Here is a 16,570-nt window from a genome sequence, read left to right as displayed (position 1 = left end):
TGCATGGTCCAAAATAGCGCACTCTACCCCCACAGAGTCTCTCCAAAGCCATCCAGAATCCTCTTTTGCCTTATCACAGTGATACAGACCTGAGCCATCCTCAGAGCCTCCTGACAGTGGCTACAACAATTGAGAGGAAGAAGGGGGCAAGCACAGAGATGCCCATTGTTTCCTCTCACAAAACCCTGCTACAGGGTGCAGATTAGCACACACACACACACACACACACACACACACACACACGCACGTGCGCGCACACACACACACGCACGCACGCACATACACACACACACGCATGCGCACACACACACAGATAGATGGCTATAACCAAAAAGAAACATTTTTCAGAACGCCTCCATGATTTAACGAAGCAATAGCTCGGACCACACTGTTCACGTTCATCCCTTGCTTATCCTCCTTAGCCCCTTCTCCTGGAGTCTCAACAGATGGGGCACTTCTGTGAGTGCCGTTCCTTTCTTTCAGTGGGTATCAATGGGTCTACCTTCTTTTAAGCTCTGAAGGAACGCGGTGGGAGTTAAACTGCCCAGGTTCCTCTGTGGAAATGTTCAGGATTAAAAAAAACAAAACACCTTTGCCCGCCATAGTGGAATGTCCTCAGAGTGCAAACACTACCATTTGGTCATTGTTGTACCTGAAAGAAAGTTAATTCTGCATGCACTAAGGTTACGGTAATCATGTCAGCTGCTCGTGTGGACATCATGGAGCACCTCTGCATGTGCGTGAGTAGCACCAATTTCCAAAGCAGTGTGCCAAAGCTACACCTGTGACATAAATCAATGCAGTAGAGACATGATTAGTTAATCTCAGCAAATGACAAAAACAACACACACACACACACACACACACACACACACACACACACACAGATGATAGATGGTAGACAGACAGATAACAGATACAGAGAGAGACCAAGAGAGAGGAAAGAGAGACAGAGAGACAGAGAATGAACACAGCAAAGAACCCATAGTATACTGCCTTGGCTTCTATATACAGAGAAATGATGAACAAATTCTGTATGTTCGTCGTCTTAATCTTCTTATGAAATACCTTTGCTTTTCTGTGAGCTCTGTACCAGTTTTTCTCATTTTATCGTGTGTTGCTGTCTGAGCCATGATGGCAATATTTGCTTTCTTTCTGTTCTGAGCTCTAAAACTCAATAAATAACGAAAATCTGAGTTAACATTTTAAAATACAAACCTACCTCAATAGCAAGTCACACAGGGTAAATTACTTTTTCCGATTGTTAGGGATCCCCACTCACACACTTGAGAATTACTTTCTAAAGCACAATTTCCCACTCAAAGGAAACACAATGAAGTCAAGATAATTCAAAAAGTAGTTTGACATCGCAACCTTCCTCTTTCTAAAATTATGTGTTTTTATCCTCTGATTTTGCAGTGATTGCCTACTTAGATGTTAAACGCTCTAAATGCATACCTTGTCCTTCTCTAAGAAAAGTCACAGTAGCTAATGAATAACCCTGACGACCACATGACCACATGTGTACAAATTAATGCAAGTATGTACTCATAGAGATGCTTCACAGGAAGACAACGAAGGCCCTGGTTAAGTGCATTCAGACAGAGGGGAGAAGTGGAAAGGGTTGTGTGTGCACATCCTTAAGAGTTAAAGGGATGAAGAATCAACTTGCTATTCACAGCTATAACAAAAAGTAATGCAGGCTCAGACCGCATTGCAAGCTGTATAGTTTTCAATGTGACTAAATGCATATAATTTTATATCATTGTAAAGCAACTGTATGATGTACGTCTGGTAAAATAACTCCTCTTTTATAAACGACAAAGCTAAGAGCATATGGCTATATATCCCCAAAGAACACAGCCATTCTGAGTAATAACAGACAACATTAGAATCGGCTACTCTGACCCCCATCATGAGTGCTTTCCCATATGTTCTGATGTTTGCAATATGTTAGTACATGTTTCTCAAATGACCAAAGAAAATATGACCAAGAAAACTACTGTGTATTTCTAATTCCAGTAGCATGTGTAAGTCATGCTTCATATACACATTTTGAAGTTTTTATATATTGAATGTGAATGTGTGTAAGAACCCGAGCGTGTGCGTGTGTGCGTGTGTGTATTTGAGTCTATGTGTCACCCATGTGCAGGCACCTGTGGAGACTAGAAAAGAAGGTTGCATTGCCCAGAACTGAAGTTACAGGTAGTTGTGAGTTGCACATGGTGGCACTGGGGCCTGAACTTGGACGCTCCGGAAGGGCAGTCAGTGTTCCGAAACACCACAACATCCCCCTATTGCAGATACTTTTACTCGGTTTTCTTTACCTGAAGAATTAGTACCTAAATAAAGGAGCCCACTGATCACTTTCTGTGGGAATATTATATTTACGTACAGAAATAAGAACAAAATATACCTCCTTTTCACAAGTATCTTTAACTAATGAATGTTTGGTTATGATAGTTTATAAGACACAATCTCTTTCCTTCTGTTCAAATTAATTGAATTCTTGTTTGCAATTTCTCCTGCTGCTCGTATTATTTGAAAGTTCTTCTCTGGACAGAGGTCAAGTAACTACTTATGCAAATTGCCTTCTGTAGCAGACAGAGTCTGGGGGGTCCAGAGTCGCCTCCTTTCCAGTTGCAAGCTCTTGTTTAACTCAGTACCATTCGGGGAGGCTAGACCTAAGGAACAGAACTTAGCAAACTGATGAAACGTCTGTCTTAAGGCTAGCTTACAAACACGCCATGCTTCTGTCTTGGACCTCTCTCTCACTATTTCATGTTCCTGATCACAGGGATGCCAGCAACCATATAGTCATCATCCATGAAGAGATGCTTTCTAGGTTAGGAACTGAGTCAGCAGCCCCTTGAGTGAGCCTTCAAATGACACCGAAGAACGAGCCATCTCTCCGTCACCCTGGCTTGTGAGAGTCACTATGTCACTGACACAAAGCAATCAGAAATAGTTAAAAAAATAAAAGGGTTGAGAGGCCGGGCATCAGTGGCGCACGCCTTTAATCCCAGCACTTGGGAGGCAGAGGCAGGCGGATCTCTGTGAGTTTGAGGCCAGCCTGGTCTACAGAGGGAGATCCAGGACAGCCTCCAAAAAAAAAAAAAAATACAGAGAAACCCTGTCTCAAAAAAACAAAAAAAAAAAGTGAAAAAAAAAACAAGCGCATAAACCATGGATCTGCATACAGATTATTATTAGGTTTAAGTCTTATCTCCTCTAAATGAAGTGATAAGAAATTGCATTGAGAATGTTAAAAAAATTAGAAATTAAAAAAATACAGTTGCGTAAAACTTGGCCAATGGGTCTCACAAGAAACACTGAATTCAGTGGAAGTAAAAGAATAATAGAGCAGAGTATTAAATTTCATACTTAACTTAAACACTGGGGCCAGAGAGATGAATCAGCAGATGAAGGCACTGACAACCAAACCCGAGGACCTGAGTTCATTCCCCAGGCCCACATGACTGAAAGACAGAACAGAAGTGCTTCCCATCTCCTCAAGAGTGCTTCCACGGAACACACGTGCCCACAATAAACGCAACATAAAAATATAAGTCATGCATAACGGACAGGTCCTGGTCCCACTGCTAGGGACCCCACAAACAGACCAAGCTATACATCTGTCACCCAGATGCAGAGAGTCCCATGCCTGCTGCATAGCTGCAGGTCCCTTATGCATGAGCTGACTCCTTGGAACCTAGTCCCTATGGTGGCATGTCTTGCCCAGCCTTAATGGAAGAGGGAGGAGGTTGGTCCTGCCTCATCTTGATATGCCATACAAACTTAGTTGACTCCCACGGGAGGCCTTACCTCCTTTGAATGGAGACAGAGGAGGAGTGGATGGGGGAGGTGTAGAAGGGAGGTGGGGGAGCGAATGGAAGGAGGGGAGGGAGGGGAAAGTCTAGTTGGTAGGAAAAAAGAAATAAATAAAAATAACAATATAAGGACATGGACATTTAAAAAAATGAAATGCCAGCCTCCAAAACGGAATTCAATTATTTCACTTACAAAAGAGCTCGATAAAATCTATGTGTTTTATCATATTACAAGTGCACAGAAGAGGTTTGCCCTTAGATCATCAGGCACCATCAACGCTGCTTTGCAGGAGGGGTGTGGACAGAGATGCAGACTCAGCCCTGTGGGATGAGGGACAGCAAAGATGGTCCACGCCAACAGACTGATACGGCTCAATGGTGACACCTGGTTCACGCCTACTTGGGATCTCCAAGTGGTCAATGAAATCCAAAGCAGAGATTAATGTGTGCTATAAGACTTAGAGAGAATTGTTCTGTAACCATTTCAATTTGAAAACCAAACTGAAGGACTACTACAAAATGCTTTCCTGTCCACCTCCCTGAAGGTATCATCTTCAAATTGCCAAATATGTTCTGCTAATTTGGAGTGCTGCTAGTTCCTCATAATTCAGAGGGTTGTCTATTCCTTCCTACAGTCCTAACTCTTATAAAATGTGTAAAGTAGAAATCCTTTTAAAACCTTGAGTACAAACCCAACAAAAATTCCAGCTATGTAAAGGATAGAACATACTTTTATCTCACTTTGCATATCACAACATCTCATATATACTTTTTGCCACAACAAAATTCACAACCGATTAATAATTTATGTTCTACAATTTATATCATGAAGACAATGCAGCACACTTTGCAAACAACTTTCTCTATATCTAGAAGGATGAAAACCTTTCTCTAGGCAGTTAGGACTTTATATATTTATCTCCGGACCTTCATGATACCTTGGCAAACTGAGAAACGAAAGTAACAATGACATCTGTAATAAGAAAATTCATGTATGTTGCCCTGGTGTAAGAGAAAAAGAATGACACACATGACAGCTCCCAATGCGAGTCAACACCCAGCCTTCATCCCTCATGTCTGGATTCTAGGAAGTAGCACTTGTCATCGGTTTCAACTTGAGACACATACCCTCAATGCAGCCACTCTGATCACATTATCGTTATGCAACCAGTTTATCCATTGGGATATTAATAATCTCACACACATATATGCATCTCAACAACCCTATGAGGTCATCTTCAATGAAAATTCTTCTTGGGTTCTAGAAAACTAAAAACAATGAAGATGAAAAACTAATGTTTTTTTAAATTTACGTAACGGGTTGAGTAATACATCATACCATAAGTAGAAAATGTGTTTAAGTTTCAGACCATAAGCAGGAAAATGTGTTTAAATTTCAGACTATAAAGTCAAGTGTGTTGGTACATATTTATAACCCCAACATTTGGGAAGTGAGGCGGGAAGAAAGTAAAATCAGAATTTAAAGCTAATTAGGCTCCATGAAGTGTGTGAGTTCTGTCAGTGTGTGTGTGTGTGTGTGTGTGTGTGTGTGTGTAACACCACAAACTGTAGGTAAATGACAAGGAATTGTGCCAATGGATCCCCATATTTCAAAATTCTAAGCAGAAGCTTAAAGAACATGGAAAGACTATCATCTGAAGAAAAATTATATCAAGGGGAGAGAAGGGCAAACACAGAGTTCAGCTATACATAAAAATGTGTTGTGGGGCAGGTAATAATTATCAGAAAAGGTACAACTTGGGCTTCTGGTATGACACTACTGCCTCTGAAGACAATCTATTCCACGTGTTGTCAACATCATAATGCTGCCTTCATCACGATATAAGGATGAAGATTAACATGCATACAAATGACTGAGTTTTCTACAGGGTTCTAAAGTGGTTATTTGATGTTTTTTATTTTCTTACTTTCATGCTCATATATTATAGGATAGCTTTAATGTCTGGGGTTCCCATATCAACCTACTTCCTCTTTTCTTGACCAGTTTGCACTCTTAAAAACCAATTAACCCAGATGATGTGACAGACTCTGATGATCTCTCCCATTGGGGGGGGCGGCTCACCCTCCCTGAGAAGTGGTTGGAAGGTAGGTTGGAAGGTTTGGTAGGGAAATGAAGGACAGGAGGGAGAGGGAACTGCGATTGGTATGTAAAATAAAATTGTTTTTAATTTAGATAAAAATTAATAAAAAAAAACGAAACTACTCTCATCCTAGAAAGAAAGTGTGTCATTTCCAAGGCTCCGGTACCCTAAATGCTCTGTCTGCTTCATGTTTTCCTAGGAAGCTTTCCCGTCCACCCAGTTTCCATTATTCTCTACCTAGCAGACACTGTATAACAGAAGGCAGGATCTTTCCCTCCCTAAGAGACAAACCTCCAACCTCCATCAATAATGTATTTCCCCAATGCTTCCCAAGAGGACCCGGCAACAATTAAAAAGGTCACAGGTCAGTGCTCTAATAGAACCTAAGGGCCTCCTTGACTGAAACTGGCTCAAGCCCAATTAGAGCAATCTGTACATTTGTCTTCTCTTAGAATAGCCCCGCTCCTACGGTCCCCATCAATTCAGTATAAATCTGACTGATCTTATCCAAGAAGTTAATAGAAAATTGCTCGCAGTGGGAGACCGCCACCTCAGTTTCCAAGCAGAGACAGATGGAATTTCCCAGATGGTTTGTCACTGGAAAAGTGAGAGGCTGGATGTGACTTCGCAGGAAGCGTGCTGGATCAGAACACCTTCTTGGCCTGCGCCCACGTCCTAGTGACTGATCAGTCGTGAGACTGATGCTGTTGTAAATACGTCTTAATTGTCTCGGTGGCACAGCAGCTCCTCCTCCCTTTCTCAAAGGGTCCTTAGGTATCACACCACGGTCGTCTGCCCCGATCGAGAAACCACCAGGAACGCATCTCCCTCCTGGGTGCAAACTTAAGAAATAGATGCAGTCATCTTGCTCTAGGGAAACTTCCAATGAAAGGAACTTGAAATACAAGAAAACACCTACATAAACGCAGAGGAGCAAGTTTACTGTGGTAACCGGACGGCTGGGCTGGGCTGGGCTGATGAAGCAGGGCTACGTCAGATGCAGAGATGGGTGTAAGATCTGAAATGGGGCGTGCTCATCCCGAATCCAAGTGACGACAGTTCCCTGCTTCTAGGGAAAAGAGAGGATCGCATATTTCAAGGTTCCGTCTGTCTGTCTGTCTGTCTGTCTGTCTGTCTCTCTTGCTATAGTTTGGCGCCGCCAGGAAATAAAGATAAAACTTAGACAAGGAGCTCAGTGAGAGGGAAAAAAATGTGGCAAGTACCCCAACCGTAGCAAAGAGAGCACAAAGTAGAAATCCTCCACCGAGTCTGTCTATTCCAGAATGGAGACTTCAGGGAAGTTTTTTTCATCAGAGGCAACCTTGAACAGAGCCAAGCGAAGCTGGTAGGACTGCAATGAGGAGGGGAAGGAGAGGAAACAGTGGATTTCAACCTTGTTTGGAAAGGACAGCCAGGTCCATAGCCACGGAGGGAAAGGTACCAGGCAGGGCCCTGAAAGCAGTTTCCAGGAACGGAATGCGGAGCCTCCACATAGAAAAGCAGTAGGAAAAGTTGTAAAGGTGAAACTAGGAAAGCCGGCTCAGGCTTTGCAGGTTTGGTTTCAGTTTGGTTTCTTTTGTATACGTTTGGATTTGAAGCACCAGGAGGTAGGGCGCACTGTGATTTAGGGCACTAGATTTTAAAAGATGGGGCAGATGGAAGGTAGGAGGAGCAGTTGAAAGAATACAGTGATCGGCCCGGCGGTGGTGCTGCACGCCTTTAATCCCAGCACTCGGGAGGCAGAGGCAGACGGATCTCTGTGAGTTCGAGGCTGGGCTGGACCGATAGCCTCCAAAACAATACAGAGAAACCCTGTCTCGTAAAAAAAAAAAAAAAAAAAAAAAAGAATACAGTGATCGTAATCCAGGGGGCTGGAGGGCGCGCGATGGCGGTGTAAGCTAAGGCAACGTCACAAGACCAGGAAGAAAAGAAAAGAGATGGAAAAGGAGAGCACTGGAAATGGAGACTTGACCCTAAGGGGAAGGGAGAAGAAAGGCTGCCCTTCCAGAGAAAAGTAAAGGGGAGTCGATTCGGACTACTGTGTGTGCAGGGGCATTTGAGATGTGAAGGGACTTGGGACAATGGAGTAAAGACGCGGGAATGAGCGCCCCTGCAAAGACAGGGAAGGGGATGTAAATCTAAGGTCAGAGGTCACTGGAACGTGGGCATGTTGGAGGTGAGACCAGCAGGAAGGCCATCTCCAAAGGCAGTGACAGATGCTCCTCATGGTACCGAGCTGGAGAAATTAGTAGGAACGGCTAGTAGGAAAGTCACGTAAAGCGGTGGAGATACGCCACATTAACGAGTGAAAAGCCAAGGTTAGAGATTTTTGTTTAAATGTCATTTGTAAATTAGTAGCTGAAGCTTTACAAGCCGATAAGCTCCCCGAGGCACCGGTGGCAGAGGGAGAAGAGACGAAAGGGCCAGAAGTGTTTGGGGGAAACATACACAGTTAAATAAAAAAGAGCCAAGGTTCCAAGAGGAGCAGACGAGTGTAGTACTACTGCGCTCTGATGAAAATGAATATTAAAAAGGAAGATATCATTCCCAATGTCAACATCAGTAAAGAAGCCTGAAATACAACAGAAAGTCTTGCTTCAGCAGAATTATCAGTTCTATCACTGACAAGGCAAGGCTGAGTGGGCACCAGTGGGCATCAGCAAGGCTGTCCCTAGTAAGTTCATTCCATTTTATTACATGTGGCTTTTAAGACCAGTTACTGAGTGTTTATTATGCACCAAAGGCAGAGACCCCAATGGAATAATAAAGACTCCAGAAATCTCTGTCCTCTAGAGTCTCAATATTGATTTCTTTCATTATTTGTGAATACAAATATTTTCCCTGTATGTATGTCTGTGAACCACGCGTGGGTGCCAAGGAAATGAACCCAGGTCCTTTGCAAGAGTGACAAGTGCTCTTACCCACTGAGCTGCAGCCCCAGGCTCTGCCACTGTGTCTTAAAGGCTGTCTGTGTATCCCTTTTCTAGAAGCTTACTCTGAGAGGAATTCAAGGGTATATGTTTTATTGGGTAAGAGACCTCAGAAAAATTCTAGCAGGAAAAGAAAAATAGGTCCATAAAAGATGCGTCGTTAAACTCACTGGAGATCAATTTCATTGGCAAGTTTTACAAGACTATAGATGAGATACCAAATCCTATAGAGAAATGAAGACGCATGGGGTCTCTCAGTCAACTTGTGTTCATCACTAGTTGAGGGACTGTCATGCGGAATATGAAATTTCTAAGACTTTCTCCAAGGGCTTCAAGAAAGGTCTACATGTAGAAAATAAACAAACAAACAACAATAACAACAACAACAAAAACCTAAGTGTTTCCACTCAGCAGTATCTCTCTACAGCAATGAATGCTGGAGTGATACCCGTATGAAGATGTTTGCAAGTGTATGATAGGATGAAACTGGAGAACTACAGCAGAGCATGGGTTCAAAAATCAATGTCAGAAGAGATGGAACTAGAAGAGGAGAAATGGAGGACTCTGTTAGATGGGATCATAATGATATGGATCAAGAATTGGTATTCGTCCCTCTATCAAATTTCTACGATAATAACTACTCTGAGAATTTCATGACATTTAATGTGGGCATTGTTTTATTGTTAAGTCAACAGCATGTACCCTTCATACATGCACTGCCTATTTGACAAATTCAATGTCACAAATGAAAATCCAACAATTATCCATTCTGATTGAACAGAATGAAGTGAAATTTCTCTATCAATTTTCACTTGTAAGTTTATCAGGTCATGATGACTTTAATATTATGTAGCAATATGGAACTTTGTGTTTTTGCTCTATTTAATTAAGAATGCGTATTGAATCATCCTAGCAGTTGGCTGAATCCAGTCAGATAGTTAGCAATTAACAGGTGAAGCATCCCCAAGTAAGGGAGTACAAATGCCACCTAAATTCTAGACACTCGACCTTTTAAATCATCATTGGTCTTTGGTGGTATTAGTTACTGCCATGCACTAACACTGATGGGAGATTTAGTTTAACAAGATCTTTGTACTTGGAAGGATGCACAAATCATCAAAGATGTAATACACGCATATATAGACTTTACCTCTTTAAGGAAGATATTGGCCATAATTTAAAGTTACTAAAAAAACTACTTTGTTGTTGATCTTTTATATTCTCAGTCAATGAAGTCACAATATTTTCAATGCACCAAGTATAAGGGACTACAATACCACTTTTGGTGTTATTGTGCATAATTGAAGAGTTGGAAATAGGTGTATATTCATTTACTTGAGGGGCATAATGTAACAAACCAGACAGTGAAAACTCACAAGACGTCATGGACTTCCAAACCCTGGGATTGTAAGTTTTATGTGTTAACTTCGACTTTCTTTTAACCAGATTTAACAATTAAATTAATGAGCTTTGAACAAAGAAAATAATCCATAGCACAGGTAGGCTTCATTCAGCAAACTGAAAGTCTAAATAAAACAAGTAGACTGACTTCTCCAGGCACACGGAAGCTTTGAACTCTTCTGGGTAGCACTTTACCAGCCCACAAACACAATTTTGGCCTTACAAAGTGCCCTCCTTGCTAGATCAAATTCTTTCAGCGAATCTCTATGTTCAGACACATCCTATTGGTTCTATTTCTATGAAAAATAATAATCACTTGACAAAGAGGCAATGTCCCTAAAAATCATTAAAGCTATCAGTCACGGGTTGGGATCTATGAAGCTTTTAATGTGGTAGATTGAAATAGACACATGGTTGATAGGGGAAGTCCTTCTGTGTATGTTTGTCTGATTGGCTTATCAAATAAAGCACTGTTGGCCAATAGGGCAGCAAGGTAGGTGGGAATGGGAGTCAAAGAGGATTCTGGGAAAGAGAGGTGCACAGTCAGTCATGATGTAGGACACCAAAGGAGTAAGAGGTCTGGACCCTTTCTCTGGTAAGAGAAGACCACGTGGAAATACTCAGAATAGCAGTTATGGGTTAATAATTGAGTCAGAGCTAGCCAATAAGAAAACAAGCAAACGGCCAACAGCTTTATAATTAATATAGCATCCCGTGTGTTACTTGGGGGCTAAAGCAGCGACAGGACCCAGGCAGGAGTCCCACAACAAATGGTAACGGCTGGCGGGAAGACTACACATTCCTCATAGATGACAGACTAGGGACAGGGGCAGATATCTGTTAATAGTTCATATGAATTCTCATTTAGTCTCAAAATCTTTAAAGTCAAGCACTATTATTGCTACATTATAGACAAAATTTCTGAGATTGCACCATGGGTTGTAATATCAAATAATTGCCTGCCAGCTAATTACATAACTTCCTGAAGTATCAGTCTTTTCCTCTGCAATACTTTATTACAGACAAAACTATTGTTTTCTCTCATATCAAAAATACCTGGCCCAGTGCAGGCATTACTGTGTTGCTGCTGCTATTATCAAAACTTTACAGTGTGAATCTACCAAGATAAGAAGCTATTGGTAAGAGAAGATCTATTTATACATTCAGTGCATTGTATTATTCCAGGAATAACTTCTTGTCTAATCGTTTTTTGTGTTTTTCTACATGGAGGAGTATGTTTCTTGGAATATCCTATACACATACAAATGCTGGGTCTGCAAAGGCTTCCCACAGAAGGTGGCATATTATTAATGTACTTCAAGATGGAGACTTGAAAGATATTAAAAGGATTTGACATCTGGCATGGTGACTCAATTAATTACTGTGTTGGATTAATTAGTGTGCTGACTCTCCTGAGCCAACAGCATGCGTCTGAGTAACATTACATCGGTTGGCAAACAAGCAATTTAAACCAGTGCTCTAATTCACATTTGGTTCAAAGATGGGCAAGAAAGCGTTAGTAAACTATATATTCTTGAAAAGGAAATTTTATTTCATATCATAAAAAAATTGACGTACTGTTCAAATTCTAAAAATGCAATAAAATTGCACAAATATTTGACTAATTACAAACTGTACCCTAAGCAACATTTTGCCCAAGGTGAAGCAAACAAATCAACAAAATTCTGTCCTTACTGCTTATTTTCTTTTACTTTTATAAATTTGACATCTATGTAAAATTCTTTGTCATGTTAAAAATATACTATAGATATTCTACTGAAGGGACGATGTAGGAAGACTTATTCATGGGAATTCTGGAATCAATAGGCAGAAGTTTTGTTTTCTCATCTATTAAACTAAAAATTGAAATATAGCAGATTACAGATTTGTTAGGAGGGGTAGATGAAATGATAAATCCTCAAATATATACATTCTAGTATAAAAATAAATAAGTGTTCATTATATATTAGTACTTGCTATGCAATGGTAAACTTGTTACTGTAATATTACAGGTTGCATTTAATGACATAAAATCAGATTAAGTTCTAGAAGAGAGAATGTTTCAAAGTAAAGATATTTTAAATGTATACTGTAGTGAAATACTTATATTTTACAATAAAAAGCTGTTGCTCCTAATAGAGCATATAATTAGAGATTTAGGCTCCATAAAGAATAAGCTGAAGTAGTAAGCTATTTCTATAGAGAATTATTAGCCATAGCTGACTGGATACCACAGAGGATTCATATGCCCCCCCCATAGGAGCAAAAATATTGACCACTTCAAATACGTAATCTGAATTATTTAAAAAATATCAAGTATGGTATAAAATGACTTTGGAATAGTAGAGGAATGTAAAAACCACAAAATCATTCCCTACAGGGAGCAATGAGAAATTAAACTTTCACACACAGGTTTATTTTCCATATATTACAATTTAACAGATGATAAAATGTCACAAACCCACCACCCTGTGTATATACAGGCAATGATATAGAGGTCGATAAAATGTTGAATTCTAATATAGACGTTATTTTGATGTAACAAATGGGAAAACTTGATTATTTCATAAATGAACTACAAGTGTCATTTCAATGGCAGAAGCCATTGACAGGATGTTGGCGAAATGGCTGAAAGTTGTGGTGGTGCCTGATGGAAGTTTTAAATATGACACATATCTTAATTCTCGGATGTTGCTTAGGCAGTGCTAGAGAGCAGGCAGAAACATAATGGTAGAAATGGGCAACTGGGAAGTCTACCTTTTGTTTTACATACCTATGTTTTAAGACATCAGGGATCCACATAATAACACGAGATGATCTTTCTGACCTCAGACCTTTTATAAAAAGGTTAACACAACTCAACAATTCTGATCCTTCATTCTGGCCCTTACAGTTAAGGACAGGCTTATGGAAGGACAGCAAAGTTGTTTATTTCACATTCTTGGTGTACACCTCTAATATATGATATTTAATTCGTGTCATCTGAAACATAAAAGTGGCTGCACTTATTATTAAATCCCAACAGACTAAGCCTGGCTCAGCAGAGACAGCAGTGAGCTGGTAAGTTATCTCACTAGTCAACCATTTGATATGACTCAGTCCTACGAGTCAACCATTTGATATGACTCATCCTTCTTTTGGGATTATACGTATATTAGAGAGATACCATTGGGAAAACGTTTGGAAATCCATAAAATCAGCCATGAAACAAACTTTCTTTTCAGTTGAACCAGGAAACAAGCAGAGACAAGGACAGACAAACAGTAGCCAACCATCTTAGAAGGTCCACTTACCAAGGAATTATTATTCAAGTCCATCTTGCCAGCAAAGGGGCCCCAGGTTGTTCCCACTGGAAGTTGCTGCCGACTCTGAATTTTACGTTCCCCATCTCTCTGAAATGCTTCCAGCTCTCCTGCAGAGGTAAGAACAGGAGCCTTTAGGACACTCACGCACACGTCCTAACAATAGCACCTGTTTTGCGTTTGCTCTACACATCCGGTATTTCCAGGATTCATATAATAGAACTAATAATGCTTCCCTGAAAACCACCTGACCATGGCACCCTTTATAAAGGGAGAACACTTGTCTATATAACTGTATGCAAATACAACCAGTTTTCTTCTCTGCACTGTCCACTCTCAATAGCCACTGACATCATCCTCAAAGAGCAATATTTCCTTAAAAAGCATCGATCATAACACCAAAACAGGAAGGAGACTTTGGAGAATAAATGAAAGGTAAAATTCTTGCACCTACTCAAAAGTTTTGAAGAACAACTTTCTGAAGAGTATCAGAAAACACTTGACAATCTTCTGGAAATGTTAACAGCTTCAGCTGACAAGTAAGGAACATGTGCAATAAGGAATGATACTTCTTTTTCATAAAGTTTTGGTAATTTCCCCCTTTTTTTCTCATATCAATACCTATAGATGTCGATATAGATATAGATACATATCACACACAAACACAAACACACACACACATATGGGCAATCAATGCAAGACTATCCCTTTCTTTATATTTTAATAACATTAAAGGAGCCGGGTGTTAGTGGCCCACGCCTTTAATCTCAGCATTTGGGAATAAGAGGCAGGCAGATCTCTGTGAGTTCAAGACCAATCTGGTCTACAGAGTGAGTTCCAGGACAGCCTGCAAAACAATATAGAGAAACCCTGTCTCGAAAAACCAAAACCAAACAAACAAAAAACCATTAAAGGGAAACAAGGTATAAAGATATTACAAACATTTCGCAAATCTGGAATTAATTGAATGTGACTATAGATAACTGGCTATAAAAATAAATGAATAAAAACTACATGAGGCCCATGGCTTGAACATGCTTCAAGATGATCAGGAACCCTCACTCCAAAACCGGAGGCTCAGTCAACATTTTTACCCTCAACGCACTGTTGCGTCACGTGACCCTCCAAGCCTTTCCCCATTTTAACACACTATGTCCTTAGCATCCTGTTGGTATCTCCTCTGGGCGTGCTCAGCAGCGGGTTTAAGGAGGAGGGGTTGATAGAATATAGAATCAAGAGAACTGCCAATGGAAACATGCAGATTGGAAAGCAGGAAAATCCAAACTGGACCTCAGCGTGCTCTGTCACGGCCATCTTTGGTTGCCGGGCTTCTGTGGGTGGGATCATGTGAAGGAGAGTAGTTTCCATCTCCCCACTTTTAAAAGCCGCCCCATCAAACTGAGCGCAACAGTATTTCTTCCCAATTTTGTTTTGAACATTTGTGCCAACCTCTTTTAATTATGTAAATAACATTTTTTTGTTTTGTTTTGTTTTCTCAACAAGGTTTCTCTGTAGCTTTGGAGCCTATTCTGGAACTTTCTCTATGGACCAGACTGGCCTTGAACTCACAGAGATCCACCTGCCTCTGCCTCCCAAGAGCTGGGATCAAAGGTGTGTGCCACTACTCCCTGGCTATCTTCTGTATACTTATTGCGGCTCATCTTTAAATCAAAAGCTTACAAACACTTTCTATAATGAAATATTGTACCACGCTTGAAATGCTTCCATTACGGAATACAAATTCACTCGAGTCTCCAAGGGGATGCGAGGAATAATGTTATCTTCTAACCTTGGGGACTCAGTTTCTGTAGCCCCCCTCTCCTCATACGCCCTCCCCTTGACAACTGTCCTAGGAAGGGAAGAACTCATCCCATTAAGATAGATCCATACTCCTCAATGCTTTTTGGGAGATTAGAGCAGAAGCCAGTAAGGTTCAGAAGCATGACTCCAAAAATAGTTTCTTAAAAGGAATGCCTTGATGGTAAATAACACCACGGGTTGTATGCTAAACTCCTAAGTTTATTAAGGATACAGAAGTGTGCCGGGCGGTGGTGGCACACACCTTTAATACCAGCACTTGGGAGGCAGAGACAGGCGAATCTCTGTGATTTCCAGGCCAGTCTGGTCTACAAAGAAAGTTCCAGGACAGGCTCCAAGCTACAGAGAAACACCGTATCAAAAAAAAAAAAAACCCACAAAAATATGGAAGTGTAATACTGTTTTTCAGTATATGAAATAACAAACCCATTTGCCTCTGAGAGTATCTTTAAACCATTGCATAGTGACTTGATTAGTACATTGACTTAGCAGCATCCCATGGAAAATTTTACAGACACAGCAAAGCTAGCAAACTATTTTCAAGGCAAGAACTTTGACAACTGAGTCTCTCTCTCTCTCTCTCTCTCTCTCTCTCTCTCTCTCTCTCTCTCTCTCTCTCTCTCTACACACACACACACACACACACACACATACACACACACACACACACACACACACACCCAGCTGCACTAGCAATCTACTCTAACATTAAAGAATAATCAGTGTGAAAAATACCTTTCAATACACACATATCCACTTTACAAAGTAACTTTTGAGGATAACTTTTACATTTATATTTACAAAGAAAATATCAAATTTCTCTCCAACAAGAATTCTGAAAAATTTTAAGTGTTTCCATAAAACAATGCCTTCATCTAAATATTAAGAATTTTAGTTTATGCATAAGCATTATGTCCAAATAAATTTGTTTATGGTTATACATTTTTTTAAAAAAGCCATGCCATTTTTATGTGGCATCACCAGTGGAATCAGGAAAATCTCTGAAAGGCCCTTTAAAAAGTAATTCATCCTGTCTTTCTGCCTTTGACATATTTCATTTGTAAGGGGTTCAGTCGCAGTCAAATAGTTACTCTTATCTACACCTGTGGATTAACAATAAAGACTGTCTTTTAATGGAATGAGAACTAGAAACTTAGTGCAGATCAGAAAGTAATATCCAAATACCT

At 40.4% G+C, this 16,570-nt stretch overlaps 1 protein-coding gene across 1 annotated transcript in view; it reads right to left on the bottom strand.

Annotated features, from left to right (window-relative positions):
• Zfpm2 (zinc finger protein, FOG family member 2) overlaps positions 1–16,570 on the bottom strand; it is a 427,444-nt gene that overhangs the window by 199,207 nt on the left and 211,667 nt on the right. Inside the window, exon 4 of the mRNA XM_005072625.4 lies at positions 13,557–13,675. Within this exon, the coding sequence (XP_005072682.1) occupies positions 13,557–13,675 (119 nt within the window). The remainder of the gene's footprint in view (positions 1–13,556; positions 13,676–16,570) is intronic.

Source organism: Mesocricetus auratus, unplaced genomic scaffold, assembly GCF_017639785.1.
Source record: "Mesocricetus auratus isolate SY011 unplaced genomic scaffold, BCM_Maur_2.0 Super-Scaffold_100023, whole genome shotgun sequence".
Classification (NCBI taxonomy): domain Eukaryota; kingdom Metazoa; phylum Chordata; class Mammalia; order Rodentia; family Cricetidae; genus Mesocricetus; species Mesocricetus auratus.
The sequence above is the reverse complement of the archived record's forward strand: the minus strand, read 5'-3'. Positions and strand labels throughout refer to the sequence as shown.